At 37.4% G+C, this 26,641-nt stretch overlaps 1 protein-coding gene across 1 annotated transcript in view; it reads right to left on the bottom strand.

Annotated features, from left to right (window-relative positions):
* Nucleotides 1-26,641, bottom strand: part of TMC1 (transmembrane channel like 1) — a 314,024-nt gene that overhangs the window by 57,619 nt on the left and 229,764 nt on the right. Inside the window, exons 13-15 of the mRNA XM_081103893.1 lie at nt 24,922-25,050; nt 9,670-9,760; nt 7,912-7,993 (exon numbers count right to left, since the gene is read on the bottom strand). Coding sequence (XP_080960019.1) covers nt 7,912-7,993; nt 9,670-9,760; nt 24,922-25,050 — 302 coding nt within the window. The remainder of the gene's footprint in view (nt 1-7,911; nt 7,994-9,669; nt 9,761-24,921; nt 25,051-26,641) is intronic.

The following is a 26,641-nucleotide window of genomic DNA, read 5'->3' as shown; positions in this document are numbered from 1 at the left end:
TGATCATCGCCTGGCTCCCAGTGATTTCATATAGTTTCATGGCTCTTATCTATGTTCTCTGGTAACTACACCTGAGGACTGCCTCAGCCAGGTTCACTTGTCATGTTTTATTGAAAGCAGTGGACTTCTAGCTTGTTAATCGTTACAGTTACTCACTAACTGGAGAAGAACCTAGGTCTCTAGGTATCTGGGGTAAGCTTTCCCTTGGAATCACACTTGACATCCTCTGGTGTAGAGTCCCAAGCACAGGATAGAGGCCTTCCAGTCTCCCTCCCTCCCTCCCTCCTTTCCTCCCTCCCTTCTTTCCTTCCTTCCTTCATTCCTTCCTTCCTTCCTTCCTTCCTTCCTTCCTTTCTTCCTTTCTTCCTTTCCTCCCTTCTTCCTTCATTTAACAGTTTTGGTCTTCTAATTAATACCACACTCTCTCCCAGCCCCTAACATATAACCCCTGGCAAATGAGTATAAATACTAGTATATCTAAAGGTAAAAAAAAAAAAAAGAAAGAAAGAAAAGCATATTAAATGTCTCAGAAAGTATCCCCTTTCCCTATAACCCATATCTATTATAGATAAAATATACTTTAAACTGCCCTGGCTGGTTTGGCTCAGTGGATAGAGTGTCGGCCTGCGGACTGAAGGGTCCCAGGTTCAATTCCGGTCAAGGGCATGTACCTTGGTTGTGGGCACATCCCCAGTAGGGGGTGTGCAGGAGGCAGCTGATCGATGTTTCTCATTGATGTTTCTATCTCTCTATCCCTCTTCCTTCCTCTCTGTAAAAAAATCAATAAAATATATTTAAAAATATATATATACTTTAAACTCTAAAGCTTCCAAACTCCAGTTCTCAGGCTTGAAAGTGGCTTCATAATGATTTTATTTGGGAATAGAAGCCATATCTATCTGTTTTCTTTACTGAACCCAAAGTGTAGAAAAAAATAAATTACAGGGAAATCAATTTCATTAAAGCCAGAGTGATTGAAGGAAAAACCCAGACACAGGTCAAAAAGACCCCAGAATCCAGAAAACAGTGTTCCTTCCACATGACACCTACCCATGGCAGAGGAGCAAGAATAACCAAAAAGAAAAAAAAAGAGCTTAAAGGAGAGAAAACAAATCAACTGGCTGATATTAAGTCTCTATAGGACCTTTCCCTGTCTCAACATAAAAATGAAAAAGAAATTTTCCCTCTTTATGCCCATTCATCCTAGCAGTTCTCTCCTACTGGAGGTTGTTGACAAAAATTGGCATTCACTAAAAACAGAAACCTTAACATAGTGTGGCTAAAAGAGCATGATGAAAACAACAGCCATCTCCATGTACTTAGTCTCTCAGATAAAACTTACTTATTCTTGCAAAGAATAAGAATGAGGAGTAGTAGTAGTAGTAACCACTAATATACAGGGTAGGGCAAAAGTAGGTTTACAGTTGTGAGTACATGAAACACAGAGTGTAGTATATCTAATTATTGTTTATTCATTATTGCATTATTTTCCATACAAACAACTGTAAACCTACTTTTGCCCTACCCTGAATGTTGATAGTCAGTATTGTGTACTAAGAACTTGATCAGCATCAACTCGTTTTACTGCCTCTAGAACCTGGTGAGGTTAAGTATTATTAGTCCCGCTGTGAGGATGGGGAATTAAAAACAAACACACCATAGAGGCAAAGGAGGCGGGTGGGGGGCGGGGGGCAGACATATGTAAGGCTTTAAAGATTTAAACCTAGGAAAAAAACACAACTTAAACACAGACATTAAACTGAACCAAGACTTCATTGTAATAATAATAGCTACCATTTAATCAATCATTGTTTCAAACAGCTATGAGACCTCTGCATGTTAATTCATTTAACCATCATCAAATCCCTGTAAGAAGAAAAATATTGTACTCTCATTTTACAGAGACTTGGGATCATAGGCTACACAGCTAGTAAATGATGCAGCCGGGGTTACACAGGTAGTGAATGATAGTGCCTAGTAGTGTTGATCTATACGTGTCTGACCTCAAATCTAGATCTCTCTTAGCCACAGTACTATATTACTCCTCAAGTAGAATCATAGCTCAATTTAAAAAAACTATGCTATATAGAATATGCAATAAATTTGTGTTTAAAACGATATAGATAATATCCATTGATCTGCTAAGGCCAGTCAAATTCACCCATTTGGATGGTGCCCATAAATGATCAATTCTTTTTCTATTTACTATAACTAATAAATGCTGTTTCTATAATGTATTATTAATATAGTAAAACAGAGTCTTTGGTATGTATTAATGTAAGGCCTTAGGCTTATGTGTATTCTTCTTCCTGAATTTTCTTGTGTTTCTTTTAAATTAAGGTTAAAGTTTCACCCTCCCTCTGGTTATTTATTACTCAGGCAAAGTAATTTGTAGTCTGTCATCATGTATAATTTCCTCTTGAACAGATGGGTAACAAGACAAGCAGATAAATGTGAGCATTTCAAAACTGGAAAATACCAATTAAATCACCTGCTGCATGAGTACAATATAAATGCCATCTCCTTCGGCTAGGATACAAAGTAGTTTCTTTCCAACTGGTCTAGGGATGGAGAGTTAAATGCGGCAAGTTTGTATTCTCTGGAGCCCTTAAGCTAACAAAGAAACTTGAATGAGCATTTAAAATCTGTGATTATGGTTGCCTATCTGAAGATCTTTCCAATCTGAAAAACAGGCCAATCAGACCTTAATTTTGATGCTGAATTCTATTAAAAAGAAGTCGATTTTGATTCTGGGAAAGACTTATAATCTCCAGCTTGAAAGACATTCAACGACTTAATTCATGACTTGAATGGTAATGTTAGTGTCACAATGGGTATAGATTATATTTCCCAGGAGTACAAATATACAACTTCTTCAGTAAAATGAGCAATACAAGGTAGCTAATGATGTGAATTACTTCAGGCAACCCTAGGGTTTTAGGCGTGGCCTCTTTACAAGGCTGGCAGGACAGTGAAACTCCATGGCATCCCCTTGTGATGTAGAATTTCACAGCAAGCCTTTGTGGTAGGAGTTATCAAATCTATTTTGTGTATTAAAAAAGTTAGGAGTCATCAGGTGAGTACCTGGTCCACACTGGTCAACGGGATTCAGGTCTTAGTGGAATCATGAGGGAAGCAGCATAAGTTTTAGACTTAACTTGAGTTCCCCTCTTCACACGCACACACTAAGTCATTTGAATGTAAAATCAATCAAGAGTCTTGACGTGTGTTGGTCAGCACAGCACTGCTAGTGCCTAGAAACATGCCTGATAATGGGAGGCATAAGTGAGTATTTGCTCCATTAACTAATCAGTCAAGTCAAGCTTATTCTGTAGATTAAATGAGGTATTATTATATTTAGATAATTCTTATTTCAAAGGAAATTAATATATTTCTGGTCCTTTTGTAAGTGTAAATGGTCATTTCTTTAGAGAAAATTAATTTTTATTGGTTTTATAATGTAAGATATATAATTTAAAAATAGGGTACTCATTTAACCTACATTTTTCTGAAAAGAACTCCCAGAGAAAGTAAATTATGCAAGTCTCTCAATATAAATCTGTTTTCCATTTAACAATTTCAATCATTTACATTCAAAAGTATAAAGTAAAGAATGTCATGTGCTTACAGATATATATATCTAAAACTGATAGTAATTTATGAAATTATAGAATCTTGAGTTGAATATGGCCTTGGGTAATAACTAGATAAACTCTAAATTTTGTGAAAACTCCAAATGCGAGAACAGACAACCAGAGATATAAAAGGATTGCCCAAACAACAGAGTCAATAGGGCAAAAGACTCCAACCTTCAGAAAAACAATTCCACGCCCCACTTCCTCATGCAGGTTAGCTTCCAACACCATCACAGACACATGCTTTCCCTGTCTTTGGTAGGCTATTTTTTGTGAGATGGTGAGTCCAACCCAATGACTCTGCTAGTATACTCCTAGAAAGGTTTCAGACTCTTCAACTATCGTTAAAAATCATAGTACTTTAGGAATCTTATAAAATGTGAAACATATAAGTAAATAAATAACTGACTTAAAAATAAATACCTGATAATATTTATTATGGAAAATAATGCCCCAAGTAGAATAACTATTAAAGAAATCTACAACTACTCATCTTACTATAGACCTGGTAGAACCCTCCCTAGGACCTGATGCAAAAGAAGAAATTTATATCTTCCTCAACGTAAAAATCAGCATAACCCATTGGGAAAAGCACAAGCTTTGGGCCCAGACAGACTTCACCTTATATCTCAGCTCCTCTACTAACAAATTCTGAGACAGCGAGCCACAACTCTAAAATAGGAAGACTTATGTGCACATTGCAGGCACATTAAAGATTAAATGAAATAGTGTTTGTAGAGTGACTGACTCACGATGGCACTCAATAAATGATCATTGTGATGATGATAGAACAGAAAATTAAGGTCAATTCTCCACAGTGAGGCAAAGCACCATTAAAGGTGAAGAAAATAGGACCACCTAATAAAATAATAAACTACATATTGAAGGGAAAATAGCCCACATTTGCTCAAATTGTCCAGTCTGACTGTTTCAAATTTTCTGGGGGAACAGAGGAAAAGATAACTGAAAGTAGTATAGGGTAGCTCTCAATTTGATTTTTCCACTGAAATGTACATGATAGACGGTGATCATAGGTGTAACTCATTTTTCCATGCAACTTCCAGCAATAAAAATAATTCCATCTGTTTCTATCACACTCGAGGCAGGCTACTGCAACACTAGTGAGCATGACATTTTTATTTAGATGGGCTGGAACCTGCCCTATCAGTAATTATAAACATCTTGGGATACATCTCATAACTGATCAAGATTCAACCCTATCATTTTCAGAAATGAGTAGACTGTGGCCCAGAGGGATTAAATGCCTGGCTCAGTCAGTGCCAACAGCTAATCTATGGCAAAGCAAGAACAAAATTGTATCAGGATCTGAAAGTACCATATTTCAGCTGCACAGTTAAAACCTAATGATTCCACAATGTCTGAATTTGTTTTTTGATGTGTCTTAATTCCTTCAACTTCATTGAATGGTAGATATTTGGAGAATTTGTTTATATATAACTAGAGGTCCGGTTCACAAAAATTTGTACACCGGGGTGGGGGGGGGGGGGCGCCTCAGCTCAGTCTGTCCCCTCTCACATACTGGGAGCCCTCAGGGGATGTTCTACTGATGGCTCAGCCCACTCCCTGCTTCCCTTGGGGAGGGGGCCTAAGCCACAGTCTGGCCTCCCTTTGTGGGAGGCGACCGGGCTGATCAGGGGAAGGCACCAGCCCCATCACCCCGCTGCTGCAGCCACTGCCAGTCACGGCAGCCACCAAGGTGTTTTCATCAACACGGACTCCAGTCCCTTCACCATGAAAAAATGACAACTTTCTTTAGGCATTTTCAAGATGTGTCTTTCATAGGATATGACATTTCTTTTTTTTTTATCCTCACATGAGGATATGTTTCCATTGATTTTTAGAGAATGTGGAAGAGAAAGAGAAAGACAGAGAGAAACATCAAAGTGAGAGGAACACTTTGATTGGTTGCCTCCTGCATGAGCCCTGACCTGGGCCCCGGCCAGGGAGGAGCCTGCAACCTAGGCACATGCCCTTGGTCAGAATTGAACCCAGACCCTGTGGTGGGCAGGCTGAGGCATTATCCACTGAGCCAAACCAGCTAGGGCAGGATATGACATTTCTTAGCCCTCCAACAGCGGACCTTCGTTTTTTTCACCAGGAGTGTGGTGAAAAACCCTAGACCACCTTATTGGATTCTTACTATCCAAGTTACTAAGAATATTACCAGTGGCATACAGGGAGCTGTATGAGCAGTCAGAAAAGGTGTTTCCTATGTAGTTCACACCAATTGCCGGCTCGGCCCCTGCCCAGGCCTAACACCTGTGGCTGAGTCATTAGGCCTGAGCAGGGGACCCCCAGCTCTCAGAATCGCCGGCTCCGCCCCTGCTACCCACCATCACGGGCTCCCTCCCTCCCTTCTGCCATCGCCGGCTCCGCCCCTGCCCAGGCCTAATGCCTGTGGCCAAGGTGTTAGGCCTGGGCAGGGGGCCCCTCAGCTCCAATTGCAGGCTCCAATCACTGCTGGGCACCTACATATGCAAATTAACCACCATCTTTGTTGGGTTAATTTGCATACTCATTCAATTGGCTGGTGGGTGAAGCAAAGGGATGGTCAATTTGCATGTTTGTCTATTATTAGGTAAGATTTTACTCAACACATATTTATTAAGGTCAAACATGTTCTAGGCCTGGTGATCCAGGAGTGAATAAAACAAAATCTCTACTTTCCTGTCTTGCAGAAGAAATGAACACAAGTAAAACAAAATTATATTAAACATTCAATCAAAAGACAGTACTTTAGATTATTGTACATAAATGTTGAGGAAAATAAAGCAAGAAAGGGATGGTACAGAAATATGTTGGAGGGAGTGCAATTAATAAGCTGATATGTTTTAATTCATTGCCATTTGATAATGCGAGATTGAGGGAGGGGAATAGTAACTCCGAAAGTGTGCGCAGTCATGTCAGTGAGGCATCCAGCAACTGTGCTATCTCCCTGTGGAGGCCCCATTTTAATAATGCAATGCCACATTTACCCAGCAGGAAAACCCATGCCCGGGAGAAAATCAGGTCCTAGTCCACACCTTTAGAAACCAGAATATGGCAAGATTGTGCTCAAAACTGGTTTTAAAAATAGTATCCCTGCCCTGGCTGGTTTGGCTCAGTGGATAGAGAATCACCCTGGGAACTGAGGAATCCTGGGTTTAATTCCAGTCAAGGGCACATGCCTGGGTTGTGGGCTCCATCCCCAGTAAGGGGGCATGCAGGAGGCAGCCAATCAATGGTTCTCTCTCATCACTGATGTTTCTATCTCTCTCCCCCTCTCCCTTCCTCTCTGAAATCAATAAAAATATATTTTGAAAAAATGGTATCCCTTTTTCTTTATATTCTTTGTTTTTAAAAATAACTTACTATTATATTTACAATATTTTAAATTTTTTATTTGCCTTATTATAAGCTTAGAGCATTGTTCTAAATAGGTTTTTATTTAAGTACTAGAGGCCCAGTGCACAAAATTTGTGCACAGGTAGGGTCCCTAGCTGCTGCTGGCTGAGGCCTCCCTTTGCACCTGCCTTGGCCTGATGCCGCCTGCTCACCTGCTCCACCATCCTGCCACCGTCTCACTCTTGTCAGGGCCCATTGGGGCTGGCAGTGCGTCCACTGCCGCCCACTACCAGCGCTGTGTTGCCAATGCCTGCCATGTTCTGCACTGCCCCCTGGTGGTCAGCGCATGTCTAACTCCCTGTCAGTCGAACTCCTGCTCTTGGGGACAATTTGCATATTTGCCTTTTATTATATAGGATATTCTCCTGTCTTCCTGTACACTGTGAATATTATATAAAAATGAAGGCATAATATGATATTCAGACAGCAAGTTTTTGGATGATTATTGCTTATTTTACTTCAGAGGTTTGAAAATGGGGCTCTAAGATTTCTTCATTCATTTTAGACATTCATTTTGATTACTGTCTAACATGAGAGCATATATATTTTTCAATGTCAGGTTCATTGCCCAAGTAAAATTTCTTCCTTCCCATGATATGACTCAATGTCCTTGTACACAACACTGACTTTCCTGTGTAGGAGAAAGAACAAGATCAGAAGGGGAATATTTTGGTGGGAAGGGAGAGTGGGATCTCCAGTGCTGTGATGGGTAAGTACTAGTAAGTCTTCACAGTGAGCAAAAAAGATGTAAAACACAGGTTTATTTGTTTGTTTTCTCATTTTTAATCTTTCCCACTAAGAAAGGCATCTGATAAGCTTATGAGACATTTAACTAGGCCAACGTCCCATCTGAGATCTGTTGAGCACTTACTTTCAATTGCTTTGATTTTATTTTCCCATGGGACACAAGCAGCTTTGAAGTTCTCAAAATCACGGAGAAATTTGACCCATTTCTGAAAAGGAAGCGAAGAACATCAAGAAAGCCCAACCTCTTGTTTGTCAAGATGTTCATCCCCAGCCCCAGCCCCAAATCTCACAAAACACTGAGCTTGGAAAGAGCTCTCTGGCACAATATGTTGCTGTTTGCAAAAATAAATAAATAAATAAATAAACAGGGGAAACAGTACTTGCCTTCCTGTTCTCCACTCTTCTCCAGACCAATTTACTTCAAAAATGTTCACAGATCCTTGTTTACAGAATATTTGCTTAAAAATACCTGTTTATTCTGCCAGACATAAGAGAGCAGGGACTGATTTTGCATCTAATAAGGTGATGGGCAAACGGTATTGATTAATCAAATAAATATTCATCACATGAAGAAATCAATGAAATGTGAGTAAGACATAGATCCTGTCTTGAAGGTCTTCTGGGTCTATTAGAATATACTGTATATTTCAATACAAGATGATAAGTACTGTGACATGGGACACTTCACTTTGGTAGAGGTAGAGCAGTCAGCTAAATGGAAAGCTATGGTGTCATAGGAAAGGGAAGAAGAAAAAAAGCCATGAATTTGTTTTAATAAAAGAACTTCCTTCCACTGTACTCCATAATGTTGGGCCATCCAGAGGATCGCTTGGAAGAATGGGGACAGATAACTTTGCATGTGTGTACATGAAGCTGGATAATGTGTGAGTTGCACAGGCACATAAACCCTACATAACAGTATGAGGCAAGTCTGAAGTTCAAAGATTACCTAAATGAAACACATCCCAAATGTCCATCTATAATAGAATGGATAAATTGTGGTCTCTTCATACAATGGACTATTACATGTCAATAAAAATGAACTGTAACTCCCATAACATGGATGTATCTCATGAACATAATATTGCATCAAAAAAGCCAGAAACAAAAGCATAAATACTATATGATTTCATTTACTTACACTGTAAAAACAACAAAACTAACCTATGAGATTATATATATATATATCAAAAAATATATTTAAGATATATGAACTTTATTCACAAAACATCTTTATGGAAATATATTTACCTTATTTTTAAAGAGGGGATAATAGTACCATGTACCAAACTTGCTGTGATAATTAAATTTAAATATAACTTTATAGAAGGATTTAATTCAGTGCTTGGCATATAGTAAATACTAAATAAATGTTAGCTTCTCTCCTATATTTTCCAAAATTCCATATTTCATTGGTATATCATTTGTATTGTCTTATTTACTATCCAATTCACAGTTTATGCTCATGGTAGAGAAGACCTATATATATGGTTCTGTTACTTGTAGACAATTTGAGAAAGAAATGTTGACCCTGAACCTCTTTACTATCAGGTAATGAAAATCAAAGGGACAGTCTTTTACTTTGGGGAGTGGTAAAATTACACAAGTAAATCTTTTGCCATGAATCAATGTTTCTGAACTTAGTTTTCAATTTAACTCCTCTAAGGGGCCTTTTTGGATTTTTTTTCTGAATCACCCCTCCAAGTTCTAATATCACAGATATAGTGTATATGTACTGTGTATGTATATGTGATTTAAACATATAAAGTGTACTTTTTTCCCTCTTTCTCAGAATATAATCAATTTTCTCCCCTTTACAAGTCAATATGGCCTCCATTAAGAATATATGGCATCAACCAAACTGAGTTATGGAAATACTTACCTTGGCCATCATCATCTTAAATGCAAACCACCGCTTTCCTTTTCCTTTCCCAAGAGCTCCTTCATTCTCACTCACAAATTTTTTTGCTTCCCTAAGAAAAGAAAACAAAACAAAACAAAATAAGGGGTGGGTGGGGTGGATGGAGATTAATAGAATATAGAGGTAGTGAACATTTAATTTTATTAATTTTTCAATCTTTTTCTTCCAAACCCTTAACAAGTGAATCTAAGCTGTAATTCATGACCTAGGAACTTATAATGGATATTTAAGATTTTTAAATTTTGGCCAGTAAGAATAAGATATTTTAGTCTAGCTTATTTATCAGCTGAAGTCATTGAAAAGTAAGGAATTTATACTGAATGTCAAAATAAAGAACCCAAGCTCTTCTCATTTCTACCACATATAAAATTGAATCTGAACTTTATTTCAGATTTTGGCAGTCAGAATGTTTATTTTAAAATACTTTCTTTCCTTATTTTTTAAGGATTATTTTTTTAAAAAAATAGGGCAGAGAGTTTAGGACAAACTGACATGCAACATACTTATTGACCTGGTATTTAATCTAGTAAAAGAAATTATGAGCTAAAACAGAAAATCACATTATGTAAAGCAATGTGATTGAGGGAAGAGGAAAATAGAAAGGAATCCTCAACAAATGACTTAGCCCTGCATTTAGAAAGGGCTTCAAATTCATATTTTACCATAATTTCCAAATATTTATTTACAGTATTTATATTAGTGTATTTGTTTAAAAAAAAACATCAAAATGGGTAATATAAACATGCTAGAGGCCGGTGCACAGATTCGTGTACTGGTGAGGTCCCTCAGCCTGGCCTGAGGGGAGTAGGGCTGAAACCAGCTCTCCAACATCCCCCAAGAGGTCCCGGATTGCAAGAGGGTGCAGGCCAGGCCGAGGGACCCCACTGGTGCATGATTGGGACCGGGGAGGGACCACGGGAGGTCTCCAGGGAATGTCCAGTCCATCTCGCCCAGTCCTGATCCACCAGACCCCAGCAGCAAGCTAACCTACTAGTTGGATTGTCTGCCCCCTGGAGGTCAGTGTGCATCATAGCAACTGGTCAAACAGTTGAACAAACAGTCGGACACTTAGCATTTTAGGCTTTTATTATATAGTATTAAAAATGTACACTATTTGTAACTTTGGTCAATTTTGTTATTGTTGTTTATTTGATATATGAAAAATCTTTATAAAGTAGAGGTGGGCCAGGCTTGTTTTGACATCACAGGGGCCATAGAGAACCCAAGAGATAAGCCAGACCTGGACTGTGATCATATAGGTGCAATGCTGTTGTCAGCTGGATGGCCCCTGGAATATGCAGTTTTACAGATAAGACCATTCAACACATGACTATAAATAAACTTATTAACAAACAAAATAAATCTTGAAAAATAGGAAAAGTCAGTGAAGGATTATTTGTAAGGTGTTCTTAGCACTGAACTCATGATTTTATGATACCCAGTGATCAAAACACAACACATAGCTACTGCCACAGTCGATAACTAGACAGTGGTGCCTTACTGCTCACGTATGCCTTTGCACCACCCATATTCTGCCATTAAACACACAAGCACAACGAGAAGATTGTCTGCAGCCATCACCCTCCCACCCCCCGCCCCAGACCAATTCCTTGATGGCATGGACAATATCTTCTTCTGTAGCTCCCACAGTGTTGACCACCACTTTGACTATAGGAGGTGCTCAATAAACCTAAACCTCCTGCAAATAGAGCTAAATAGCATAACTCGGGGTAGATATCTATATATAGACAGGGGATTATGTATTAATTGTATTTTTCAACATCAATTAATGCTTGAAAACAAAGTCATTCTAGGCTGTGGGATTATACCCTTCCTCATTAGTCTTCTCAAAAACTTCATAGGGGAGCCTCCTAGGAATGGAGAAAAGTTACTAGACTGGCCTTGTTGTCAAACACCCTGACATTTGACATGACCTCTGGGATGTGAAGAGTCATTGAAAATGGTTTCTAAAACATTCTACACGTTCTAAAACAGTCAATAGAGCCACATCAAAAAGAATAAACTAAGTTCTCATGGCTGGGTTTTAGATTTATGCAATCAAGAAAACACATCACATTTAAGCATTACCTATCTATCATAGAGATGACAAGACAGGAGTGTGGCACCTAGCAGGCATTTATAAAATGTTGAACGGATCTAAACTCAAAATCAGGTAATGATTCTAACTCAGCCTCTGAGATTGGTCTCTGTCACCTTGGCCACATTTTTGATGCTCTCTGTGCACACATTCATCAGTCCTGCTTCTCACAAGAAAGCACACTTGCCCAAGGCTCACAGAGACCTGAGCAAGTTCTAGCACCGGTCCCTTTAGTTACTGTGTGGCCTCTAACAGGTCAGAATTCCCCAACAAACAGGTAAAAATCAGGCAACTGCTTCCCTCCCTGCTTGCCAGGATGGTGGCAAGAATAAGGTAAGATCACAGATGTGAACGTTTTGAAGGGTTTATTACACAGTCAATCCTACAGTAATGTTTATTTTGAAACTGCAAATTTTTTCTAGTATGATGGATAGATTATGGAACAATTTGAGTGTAACACAAAATTTTGTTTGCTTATATGTGATTTTATCTACCAAAAAAAAAAAAAAACCCCCACTGAGAAAATGCCGAAAATTGCATCCAGCTAAACCTAGCAGTGTAAGAATAAACAAAATGCACACACCTCATCTACCAGCTCCCTGACTGTACCATCTAATTTAGCAAAACCACATCCATTCACAGCTGGTGCTACACTACCCTCCTTCCACACTTTACAGTAACACAAATTGCAACCCTGCTAAAGCACTTCCACAGTAAACTGCGGGTCTTTTTCAAAGTAAGCTGCCACATTTATTGTAGAATTTATGTATTTCTTAACCATTGAGCATGTGTAAAATGTTGCTGTCATTTTACATCTGTCTTTCTGTGTGTCACTGAAGACATTTCTGAGTATTGTACCCCTCTTCCCATTTTCACTATAAATCCTATGGTTTTCATTGCCCGATTTTGCATATGGTAGTGATTTTTAGGAATCCATACACCATGTTATATAGCGGAAGTGACTATAATTCAATTACTTGGCATCAAGAATTTTTAAATTCATAAAACCAGTTATACATAGGAATTGTCACATCATTCTCTATTATAATTAACACATAAGTAGCAAGTCAAAAATCTTCATAGTAAAATTTGCTGTTCATATGTGTCAAGTCCCTATTTTATGGGTGTATTCACTACTCTAGATACTTAGCAGATAATTGAAAAGATACTCAGTTTGGCCTATTAGAATTCTATTACTTACTAGATGAGTGGCTGGTTAGAAAACTAGACTTCTCTAAACAGTCAGAACTGTAAAAAAAAAATAGCTATTCTACTCTATATTTCTGACAAGATTTTTAATTGTGAGCTGATAATTATGATACAGAAACAACTATCATGATTTAAGAGAGAAAGAGGAAAATCAGGGTTATAACCAAATTAAAATCACCAGAAAATTTCTTACAAATTCATTTAACAATATAGAAACTTATTTACATGGCAGTCATAGGTTTTTGTCATTTATTATGAACATAATTTTCCTTTGAACAATCTAAATGAGATTTTACTGACTGTCTCCGATTGCCAAGTTGTCCTGATGTTAGGCATAGTTTCAAATTCCTAATGACTACCCCACACTGCCCTCAATATAAAAGTCTGGACTTCACTCTACCACACATAATCTCAGATATGAATTTATTCTCTTCCTTAATATCCTAACTCCTCCTCCATTCTCCAAGAGATCTGCCCCCAAATTTAATTCAAAAGGGATCCCTGAACAGCCTTTCTACCTCCTCCTGCTCCCCACTGCTCATCCTGGCCAATATAACTACTAGTCTCAATTCATCAGGAATCTGGGTAATGACTTTAAAACAAAGTCAGCAGCCATGGGTGGGTAGAGGGTAAGTGTTTAGTGAGAACAGACTCTTGATTCCCCTAATTTGATGCTCTTGGGATGTAAGGAAGCACTCTTGCTGCTCAAAGGCCTAGAAGAAAGAACACTGGACTGCATGTGGTCAGTGACTCAAGGAGAGAGCATGCCTTACACTGTTTCCACCGCTGACCTTTGCAGTGAGCTGGCAGGATGTCAGGATGAAGAAAACCAGCATCACCCAATCCCTCCTCCCTGATAACAGATTTCTTCACCAGAAGACATCTTTCATTGTGCTTTTAGAAGCAAAATGCAAAAAGAAACTATCCAAAACAAGGATAAACACTGACTGATAGTTACCACGCTGAAGTGCCCATGACACATCAGAATGCAAGAAAAGAAAGAGCAGTGTCTTTGAAAATTAAAAAGCAAGAACATTTCTTCATATTTTTCTTAGTTAATCCATTTTACTACCATTTTATATTTATCTGGATAACCTAAAATGATTTTTCCACGTGGCTAAAATTGAAGTAGACTTTTGTGGGTAAACTTTGAATACCTGTTGGCCTCACACCATCCAAATTTCTGACTGAAAAATGTGTGTCATCCCCTTGAACTGCATTCAACAAAAGCCACCTGCCAAGACTATGAGCTGGTTACCAGGTCTCAGAGCTCAAGCAAGCGCTGGTATAATATGCACAGCTCTCTGAGCTGTAACCCCAGACCCAGGGATAAATAATTGAGTGAGGTCTATTTAATGACAATGATACCTGGCCTCATAATTCATTTATCAGCTCCTCCTCTTGGTAATTAGAATAATAAGGTTTCATGGGCTTTCAAGAATACTTTCACAGTTAGGTGAAGGGGCACACTTTGGCCTAACTTACAAAATAGATAATTTACCCATAACACATGATACAACCCTGACTGCCCAGGGGAGTTCGGGCTTGCTAAATTGCCTTTGATACATTCTCATCCCAGGAAACATGTTCCCTGTTTGGGTTCCATTAAGTTGACTTTTCTTTCCTCTTGTTTTCAGTTTGATAGTATGATTGAGCAACTGATTTATTGCTGAGTAAATGAGAGACATTTCAAAACTTATCTTTAAAGCAACTATAATAAAAACTTGTATTCTTGAACACTTCCCAGCAAAGGGATAAGAAGTCTTTTCTTTTAAAAATATATATATATATATTTTATTGATTTTTTACAGAGAGGAAGGAAGAGGGATAGAGAGTTAGAAACACCGATGAGAGAGAAACATTGATCAGCTGTCTCCTGCATACTCCCTACTGGGGATGTGCCCACAACCAAGGTACATGCCCTTGACCGGAATCAAACCTGGGACCCTTGAGTCTGCACACTGACACGCTATCCACTGAGCCAAACCCGTTAGGGTGAGAAGTCTTTTCTTAACAAGCACATTTGTTAAGTTGTATGAGTTCCCTGTAAATTTTGGAGATTAAACCCTTATCAGAGATAACATTGGCAAGTATGTTCTCCCATGCAGTGGGTTTTCTTGTTATTTTATTGATGGTTTCTTTTGCTTAATAGATTTTTATTTTGATATAGTCCCATTTGCCTATTTTCTCCTTAATTTACATTGCCCTAGGAGCTGTATCTATAAAGATATTGCTACAACATATGTCTGATATTTTGCTGCCTGTGGTTTCCTCTAAGATTTTTATTGTTTCCCATCTTATGTTTAAGTCCTTTATCCATTTTGAGTTTATTTTTGTGTATGGTGTAAGTTGGTGGTCAAGTTTCATTTTTTTGCATGTATCTGTCCAATTTTCCCAACACCATTTATTGAAGAAACTGTCTTGATTCCATTGTTCTTTATCTTTGTTCTTTCTCAGGATTGCTGTGGCTACTTGTATCTTTGTTCTTTCTCAGGATTGCTGTGGCTACTTGGGGTCTTTTTTTATTCCATATGAATTTTGGGAGAGTTTGTTCTAGGTCTGTGAAATATGCCATTGGTATTTTAATGGGGATTGCATTGAATCTATAGATTGTTTTGGGTAGTATGGACATTTTAATGATGTTGATTCTACCAATCCATGAACATGGTATATTCTTCAATTTGTTTATGTCTTCCTCTATTTCTTTTTCTAATGTCCTATAGTTTTCCAAATACAGGTCTTTTACCTCCTTAGTTAAGTTTATTCCTAGGTATCTTGATTTTTTTTGTTGCAATGGTAAATGGGATTTGTTTTAATATTTCTCTTTCTGTAAGTTCATTATTGGTATATAAAAAAACCATAGATTTCTGGGTATTAATTTTGTATCCTGCTACATTGCTGAATTCATTTATTAAATCTAATAATTTTTGATGGAGTCTTTAGGGTTTTCTATGTACAATATCATGTCATCTGCAAATAATGACAACTTAACAAAAGGAAGATAAACAACCCAATCAAAGAATGGGCAAAGGACCTAAATAGACACTTTCCGAAAGAGGACATACAGAAGGCCAACAGGCATATGAAAACATGCTCAAAGTCACTAATCATCCTAGAGATGCAAATCAAAATGACAATGTGGTACCATCTCACACATGTCAGAATGGCTATCATCAACAAATCAACAAATGCCAAGTGCTGGAGAGGATGCAAAGAAAAAGGAATCCTCATGCACTGCTGGTGGGAATGCAGACTGGTGCAGCCACTGTGGAGAACAGTACCGAGTTTCCTCAAAAAATTAAAAATTGAACTCCCATTTGACCCAGCAATCCCACTCCAAGAAATCAGAAACATCAGTGAGAAAGGATATATGCACCCTATGTTCATAGCAGCACAATTTACAATAGCTAAGATTTGGAAATAGCCTAAGTGTCCATCACCAGATGAGTGGTTTAAAAAAACAGTGGTACCGTGCTCGCTTCGGCAGCACATATACTAAAAAAACAGTGGTACCTACACAATGTAATACTATGCTGCTGTAAAAAAAAGGAACTTTTACCATTGGCAACAGCATGGGTGGAACTGGAGAGCATTATGCTAAGTGAAATAAGCCAGTCAGAGAAAAGATAAATATCACATGATCTCACTCATATGTAGATATAATGCACAACATAAACTGATGAACAAAAATAGATTCAGAGACAAGGTAACACTGAACAGACCATCCAACCTCAGAGAGAAGGCGGGGGAGGAGGGTGGTTAGAGATCAACCGAAGGACTTGTATGAATGCATAGTAGCATAACCAATGGACACAAGACACTGGGGAGGTGGGGGTTTGTCCTGGGGGTGCCGGGGGGGGGGGGCGAGTGGCCAGGGAGAGGTCAATGGAAGAAAAAAATAATATTGTAATAGCTATGTATGGGCCTGGGGGGAGGAAGGGGTACTTGAAATATCTGTAAAATATATGATTGTCTAACCACAAAAATAAAATAATAAAAAAATAAGCACATTTGAAAAATTTGAGCATTTAAGTTAACAAAAATTAGAACTCTGATATCCCTAAAATATCATTGGGTAATTGAAAGAAAATTGCAGAGGTGAAAACTAGTCTAATGTGCAGAAACTAAAATAAGGACTATAGGCCTAGTAATAGAATTCCATGGTTAGACTGGTAGAATTATTCAAAGTCATTCTAAAATGGGAAGTGATTGTTCAAAACATGTTTTTATAAAGAGTATGCTAGCGGCAATAGTTGTAATGGTTAAGATGCTCAGTTGCTTTCTCTATCAAATAGAAATAATAACAGCGATTTCACTGGGTTTTCTCATACTTTATAGAAAATAATGCACGCATGTAAGAATGAACATAATGTATGTAATGTGTTCATGGCAAACAATAAGGGCACTATAAATAGTACTTTATACATTTCTTAACTTGATAAATTGCCCTTGGTAAATAAAAATATCAGAAACAATCTGAAAACAAATAACAAGTAAATAAAGAACAAGCAAAAATTTGCCTCTTCATTTATATTGCCTCTATGAATAGTCTATATGTCTAGCTTATGCTTCTACTTGTATAGCACCACTCACAGATTATATATATATATTGTATATGTTATTAAATATTACATATCACATATCACACAGCACATATCACATACCATATACCATATATCATGTATCATATACAGAGAGAGAAGAGACAAATAGAGAGAACCAAGACTTCTAAAGCTTTTATTAGCAATAAACTTTAAAATGATCTGTGCACAAAGAGTCCTTCAGGCAATTTTTTTTACTAGCTCTGAGGATACTCATGGAAATGGTGTGAAAGCTAGATGTTAGTGTTGGTGAGTAACTAAAACAACGCTTGGATAGGTCAAATTTATATTAAGTTCAAAGTTATTACCCATGGAAATTCTTCAGACCTAGGGGGGCTTCTTTGCTCCTTGGAGCTATGAAACAATGTTCATTTTCATGATTGCCTTAAATGTCAAATAAAGATTCCAACACAATTTTGGTTATACACTAGAAATCAGTCAAGCATCTAAGAGTAATTTTAGATGAATCAAAAGTGAAATGACATAGTTGGGCTTCAGTGGTTTAATTAAAAAAAGAAAGCACACTAGATCCTCTTCAACTCACTAAGTTTTATTCTAATTCTGCTCTGTACATGGTTAATTTAAGATTCAATCTATGATTTAAAATATATTCCTTTGTATTATAATAGCAATGGAGTGGGAGAGAGGACCATACAGATTTCCTGAGGAGCTAAAGCTTTTGCTGACTTTAAGATATTTGTCACCGCACAAACTCATTTTCCACCACAGAAGGTCACCAAAAAATTCTAAGATTGTCAGCAGATATAATGTACAACAAAGTTACATAATGAACTCTTTCTCAGAGGAAAGAATTATAGTAACTTTATAAATATCTCTCCAGATAGTCTTATTAATCTCTATAGTAAGGATTTTTGCTTTATTTTTGTCTTTGTTTTAATGAATCAATCCAGCATGCATTAGCAGGGGTGGTATTATGTGGACTGTGAAAAATTAGGCCATATCCCTAGACATCTAGGTATATTCCAGCCTACATTACTGTTTTGTTTTTTAGCAGAAATAAGACTTGGGAAGAATGTGACCATAAAGTCACAAATGAATCTTAAGATCAGGAGTCCAAGAGGAATAAGATAAGCTAAATCTAAAACTTACCTCAACTACTCTCATCACCGAAGACTTGCAAAATAGCAGTGTTCCCCCCACCCCCAGGGCCCCCACTCCCCTATACTGTGGGAAAACTATTCTCAGAAATAGATAAAAATAGCACTGAAAAGATAAATTGCTGTACATAGCTGTAAGAGGAACCCATCCAAAATTCTAGTCAATAAGCAAATTTGTTTCACTTTTATTATACTTTCATTCCTCCTTTTAGTTGACCATTTTTTTTCTCTATGTAATTATTCAGTATGTTTTATGTTCTTAGGAATGTGTTCAGTGCTTTGAAAGAAATAAAAGAAACATGTAGATTCCTTCATAAAGCTTAAACTCTATTAAGAAAAATGAGTTATAAGCCCATAAAATTGTTATATAACAGTGCTGTGCAGCCTTGAAGTGAAAAGGGAATAGACAGGGGAGGCTTCTCATTGAAGATACTGTAGATGAGGTAAGAACTAGGCTGGACATTAAAGGGCTGGTAGAATCTGAGTGGGCAGAGAAGGGCATCCTAGGCATCGGTTTGCCGGAATTTCCCCAACAAAGGAGATATTTCCACCATGAATCACATATACAATCTTATATTCTTAGATACACTGACATTCAGCTCTTCACGAGGCCATTTACAGGGCTTGATAGACAGACTGTGCTAATTCTGCTGGTTCATGTGCATTTTAATCAAAGGCATCTAATCACATCTGAATACTGTGAAACAGGAGGATGCACAGGGTGCTGCCTCAGAGTGAGACGGGCCATTCTGCATTAAAAGTCTGCGTAAATATTCCTGTACATGACTTATGTGTTCATATTTATACTTTGATATGCATGTCTAAGTATTCTGAAATATTTATTCACATGTTGTGTGGTAATATTTAGGAGTGCTAAAAAGCCTTAGTTTTCTGTTCAAACTGGGTGTTCTGCCTTTTGATCCATGAGTGGGCAAGAAATTTAAAATGATGGCAGTTCAGTGAGCTCTGAAAATAACCGACTACCTGGTAAATTTGATTGCTGCCCCATGACGAACTTAGATCTGAAGTTCTGTCCTCAGCACTTGGCAACACAACACCCACAGAGCCACACCCTGCTCCTATGCTGTGTTGACTTGCAGTCTTAATATTCCACAGTTTGCTCCCGTAGCTTCCCTTCTAACTTTTCCTGATCCCTGTGACCAATCACTGGTCAAAAAGAACTATAATAGTGTATACATAAATATAAAAATTAATCATCCAAGAAGTCACATATCTTTATGTAGATACCTGAGTGTGTATGTGTAGTAGTCTGTGCAATAGTATATACATATACACATTTGTATACATGTTTATATGTAAACTCATACATATATATTGTGAAAGCATAATTAACATGACTATTTAAAAAGAAGTGTTAATTAAATTTTCAGCACTGCAAAAGGGAAACTTAGACAAATTATATTTGATGTATAAATTCTTTTCTTTTCTTTCTTTCATATAATTTATGATATTCTAATATAATGTCTTTCAAATACTTACTTTCAGTATATGTATTTTAGTGAGACTTAACCACTTTTATTCCATAGCAACAAGCTTATTTAAGTCCCCCCAAAATAGTATTCCATTTGCCATTCCTTGGTCATATACAGAAAGACATCCTCAAAAATGCCTTGATTGTTCTCTTAAAGTAAACCTAATCAAGTAAAGGGTTATCTTCGCAGTTAGTACCCTATCTGAGAACTGGATGACATTCCCTCAAAACAACCAGGGAACATTTCTCAAATTAATCTTAATTTATACTTATCAATACACATTTGCTATTCATTTACTGTTATTGTATTATGTCAGATATATTTGAAAGGATTTCTTCCTAAATAATTTTAACTTATAATTAATGAATTTCTCTGTTTAATCACCCTTCAAGAATAATATATTTATAGACAGCTGAAATTCTAAAGAGTGCAAGGTAAATTGCTATCAAAAATTGGAGGGTACAGTACCCTAGCAAGCTGAAAAACAAAACAAAACTGATGCAGTGTGTGTTACCATATATAACACATTGAATGATAAGACTCTAGGAAATAAAGTACAATGAAATGAAATTAAGATAATAGTAACCACACTTTATCTATCCGGAAAAAAATTTTAGAACTTTCCTATGTCTAATATTTTCTTAATTATAATTATTTTATCTTACAGTATACTGTTGAAAAACCCCTGTTTGTTTTAATTTGAAGGTATTTGAATTCTGGATGAATAGATGTTTGTAGAAAGTAGTGAATACGATTGATTGCCAAGATTCTTGGGAAGTATCTTTCAATATTAGCATTTTTAGATCAATTTTCCCAGTATCATTATACCAACTATCTGGGCAGAATGTCAAGCTGATTTAAGGAGGCTGTGTGCTTGAGATTTTGAGGTTGGTGCAAGCATCATAAATTCCTTAACAACTCTTCAAAAGGGATGAGGCCTGTGGGCCACCTGAAAAGGCTGCCAAATTAAGGTGAAGAATAGGACATCTCCATGTAACTATGGGAAAATGGTGCCATACAGATAAGAAAGATTAAGTAAATCATGACATAAATAAAGGAGGAGAATTTTTGGTAAGGTTAGGGTTAGGGTTAGGCGCTTGAGGGAGGCAACCGATCAATGTGTCTCTCTCAGGTCGATGTTTTTCTCTTCCTCTCCTCCCCGCCCTCCTTCTTCTTCCCTTTCACTCTGAAAAGCAATAGACAAGGTGTCCTAGGGGTGAGGATTAAAAAAGTAAAATAAAATGGCTTCTACGCAACTGCCAGTCCCATGCAATAGTATACTTGGAATGTACCCTAACATGTAGACTCATAAAGTGTGAGAACTGCTCCCTCCCCCAAATAAGCTTCTTTAAATATCTAGCTAAGTGTTGCTTTTTTAAAAAACTGTTTTTTATGTGACTAAGCACAGAAGCATTTTTATTTTAAATGAATGCTTTATATGGAAGTACATTGTGTCGAAGAGAGAAACCGTAGGTCTCCTCTGCTTGAAGTTGGCATCAAGACCGAGCAGCCCTCCTACCTCTGCCTCCCTTGGGTTGAAGGGATTTCACCAAACCACTTGAACTCTGAGGACAGCTGTTTGAAAACCTTAGGCCACAGTCCAACCCCTTCATTCTATAAATAAATAAGCCCAGGCTCATAGAGGTGAAATTAGAGGTAGAGCTTAGATCAGAGTCCATGTCTCTTAAATTTTCAATCCAAATCCTATTCTATTCTACTAAAACAAAATAAAGTGGTTACTTATAAAAGGTTTAGTCATGAGGGCTTTTAATCTACAACCTAGAATGTTCTGATACAGTGAAAAGTTTTAGGTTTCAGGATGAGTAATAAGTAGAGCTGTTATTTTCCACCCAGGTGTTGCGTTTCACCTGTGGTGGCTGCTACCTGGTTAGTGTGGCCATCTCTTATAGGCAGGACAGATCTAGTCATCTAACATCTGAGTTAAACCCATAAGGATGGCAATCAGTGTATTTGAATTTTGTAGATCAAAATGTAACATGGGCATCCAATTTATCTACTGTTTGACAAGTGCCTACTAGGTATCAAGCCTTTATGCTGTAACCTTGGACAAGTTTCTTAACCTTGGCATCCTTGAGTTTTCCTGACCCATAAGTTGAGATAACAGTAGTAGTACTTCTCAGAGTTATAGAAAGGATTAATTCAGTTAATAGACCTAAAGCACTGAGAATGGTGCCTGGTACATACTAATCATTTTATAAATGTTAGCTATTATTCATTAACTGTCATAATTTCATTTATCACTTGTAACTACCCTTCAAGGTAGGTATTATTCTTTCATATAAAGAAATCAAAGCTCAGAGAGGATAAATTTAAAAAAATAAGAATGGGAAGATGCAGGGGGGTCAAGTAAGGAAGAATGTTATATGAATGACTAGCTGACAGTTTCCAGCACCCGTTTGAATGGAAATGAAATCCTAAAAGTAACTTTCTTGGCCTCACTGTGTGTTTCATTAATAAATCACCAGGCCTAGTCAGCCAATGGGCAGCTTCCAGAAATACTGGGTCAAAAATTAAAGCAGTCAGTATCATGTCTAAATAAACATTTTTGGCCCTAGCCCGTTTGGCTCAGTGGATAGAGAGTTGGCCTGTGGACTGAAGGGTCCCAGGTTCAATTCTGGCCAAGGGCACATGCCTGCTTTGCGGGCTGGATCCCCAGTGTGGGACCTGCAGGAGGCAGCCAATCAATAATTCTCTCTCATCATTGATGTTTCTGTCTCTATCTCCTTCCCCCTTCCTCTCTGAAATTAATAAAAAATATATTTTTTAAAAAAAATAAATAAATAAACATTTTTGTTATCCAAATAAATATTTTTTTTAAAGTGACTTCTACCGCCCTGCTGGTGTGGCTCAGTGATTACAGTGCCAGCTGCGGACAGGAGGGTTAGGGTTAGGGTATTTCTCAGCTACGAGTACATGCTCTGTTCTGGCACTAAGCTAAGTGTGTTACATGAATTATCTCACTTAATGATTCCCATAATCCTCAAAATTCATGCAATTTCATAAGAACTACATAATTCATTTAAAACTGCACAGCTATTAGGTGGAAGATCTGAAATTCAAGCTTAAGTCTGAAGCCCATGTATGCTCCACTGCCGCACCCGGGAGAAACAGGCCAGGGGATGCGGGGGCTGGATTTCTAGCGCTCCAACAGGTGGGAAGGGAAGAGATGCTCTTTGGCATTCTTACACAGTTGCATACCAGGCTTGGAAAGGTCACGATACGATCGCTTTCCAGTTGTGTGACTTGACTTTCTATTTACAGTCACCTATGGTGCTCAGGTTTGGGGATTTCAAGGCCAATAATATTTCAAAATATAATTTGGGAGTCAACATAAGGCTGCCAATCTTCTATTTTGCCAAGTAAAGATATTTTTAAACCTATCATTTAGCATCATTGACACTTCAGTGAATGAAAACTTTTAACACACACAAGCGCACATGCACACGCATTTGTAAGTCCATGGAACTAGGAATGCTGCTTGCCTTTGCCTTCTCTCGTGGCGGGTGTGTAGATGCGGACACGCAGGAGTTCCCAGCAACAATCGTGTGATACAGTGTGCTGGGAAAGCCATTATTTGAAACTTGGAAAACCGTACTCCACAACACAAACCAATACCATTATAAACGGTGACTAGGTTCCCTCCTCACAAGGTAGATCTAGACGATCTTATTTTGAATATGAGGTGAGGCCCTAGAAGGTTAAGCAATTTCCTTAAATAACACACAAGCTTTTTCAGAGCCAAGACTAGAAGTGAGTTATCCTGACTTCGTTCTCTTTGCATCACCAGGGACAATAATACTATCACTTTCACTAGATATATAAAATAACATTTAACATTGTAAGTTTAATAGGCTTATGGAGGGATAGCTTTGGAAATGCACCACTATTTTTTAAAATGGTTGTGTGAAAAATGCAACCTGTAGCAGGAACATTTACGCAAACATGACTGTTATCACAGACACATTCCCTTTTTTACACCCTGCCTCCCCCAACCACCATGGCAACAGAGCAGGGGGGATTCACTTCTATCCTCCAGAAAAGGATAAGCATTTGACTTATAATATCAGGAGATTATAAATCTGTGTGTCTCTGAGTACATTTGCCCCTCATCAGTACTCAATATAAGAGTAAAATCGGGTCACTGTCATGTAACCAGGGACTAGTCATTAACATAACCCTTAAGTTAGAATCTTATTTCCTGTGCTGTTGGCTTAGCATCCTCCCTGTATTTTAAAGAAAGCCATCACCTAAAATATCACTTGAGGCTGGTACTCTGTAGAGAAATAAGAGTGTGCAATCTACACAAACTTGTAAAATTCAAATGTATCTTTTTCAGAGGGATAGTAATGAATGTATTAAACTAAGAAAACTCTTAGTTCAAGGAATAAACGATCAAAGGTGACCACAGGGATGATAAGACTCCAAACAATAAATTTGCTTATAGTTTTAAGTTTGTAGTTATTAGCCCAGCCTTTCTAGTGATGACATATATATGACATATTATACGTGTATGTATGACCATGATCATTACATACAATGAGTATTATATGTATAAGTATTATTTATGTGACATATAATATATAGCATTATATGTTAAATATAGGTAATACACAAAGGATTTAGGAAACCAATATCAAATAAAGCATTTCTAATTATGAAAAGTGGCATCCTACTTGAGAACTTCAATTTTCTTCTCCATTTTCCAAGGCTTGCATTTGACATTAGCAATCATTTGTCTTTGCTCATCTAACTCTGCCTTCAATCTTTCCAATTCCTCTTCATCAATTTCATCATCTTCGTCCCTTTAAAAGGAAAAAAACTTAATAAATTTATGTCTTACTTGACTTCCAAACTTAAAGAAAAATGAGATCAGAAACTCAGTCATTTATCAACTTGGCTGTACATAGTGGCTGCTGATATCCATAAGCATTGGGGCTTGCCCCTGAACACAGATTCAGGATTTCTGGAATTCCCATAACTTTAAAGAATAGCATTTACATTCTGATGGCCTGAAACTAAGCTGTTCTGATATAAACAGTTCACAGACTCAAACTCTCAGAATAGTTACAGATCTATCATTCAGATTATTTTCTCTCCTCTTTGTTCCTTATACATTGCCCCTGCCAATTCCATATTTCATTTTTAAACTTTATTTTTCAGTAAGGATAGTAAATAAGAGATGAAGATGTCTTTGAAGTGCCCTTAAATTTTTAAAGTTAGCTTTGACTCCAGAGAAAGAGAGAAAAATTGAAATGGGAAAAAATAAAAAATTCGTTTCTCAAAGCTCACTTAACCTTGTAATTAAGCTCAAAACTTCAATTGATAAAATTCAATTCGAATTATATTTTGTGGAAGTAAGTCCTTTGAAGAAGCCTTCAAGGGAATTTCGTTTCTTACTGAGCAAATGAGCTATTTCTTTTCTGTGTTCCTTGTATTGTTAAAATATTATAGGGTCCAGAACTCGAAGAAAATGAAATGAAAACATGAGCAACATAATTTTAAATGAAGGAATGTAATGCCATATTGTAGAGATCAATTTTTTTGGTAATATTGTTTCTTCAAACTCACCTTTTTGTACTTAATATTGCAATGCTGGGTCTGGGATTCTAGGGCACATTTCTGCTTTGTCAGCTGGCTCAGTACTAGGTTGCCAATAGGGTGATACTAAGAAGGAACTTGGTCTTTCCTTTAGTTTTGCTTGCTCCTCTGGGGTGATGCTCCCTCCTTATCAATGCTTCTCCCCTCTAGGAGCTTCAGGGCTCCCACAGCTGCATGGGACTCTAGTGGGCCAATGTTTCCAACACTAGCAGGATGAGCTTTATCACTTGAGCACGTCCCCTCTGCAGTGATTGATAGCTCTGTAGGTCCTTTCTCCATGCTTCTCAGTTTTAATTTCAATCTCTTTTCATTGATCGTCCAGCCTTGCCCTTGGGTGGTAGCTATTTCCTAAAGTTGCTATCACCATGATATGTTAGTGCTCTCTTTTCACTTTTCCAGTAACCTAGTTAACAATTATTTATTATTTATTAAGTAGTCCCTCTGTTAAGTGCTCTTGGTTTAATTAACTGTTGAAATTTTTTTCTACTAACTAGACCCTCACAAAGACATTGGGATCTCACTCAGAGTTAGTCAAAAACATATTTTGCTGCTCACTAAGTTTTATGACTAAACACAGTAGGAATATGGCAAAAGCTGTTTTTGAAACTTCCAGTTGAGAAACACAAGGACATACCCATAGTTTTATAAGTCACCCTATAAAGTGACTTTGCAATCTCCTCTCTTACTCACCAACCATATTTAATCATATCATGATTGCTAAAACAAAATTTCATATTAACCTTCCCAAATAGCACTTCCTGTTGACAGTTAGGTTTTTGGCCAATTCAGATATTT

This window comes from Myotis nattereri (assembly GCF_964212035.1).
Source record: "Myotis nattereri genome assembly, chromosome: 12".
Taxonomy (NCBI): Eukaryota; Metazoa; Chordata; class Mammalia; order Chiroptera; family Vespertilionidae; genus Myotis; species Myotis nattereri.
Note: the sequence above shows the minus strand (reverse complement) of the source record. Positions and strands in the feature narration are given on the sequence as shown.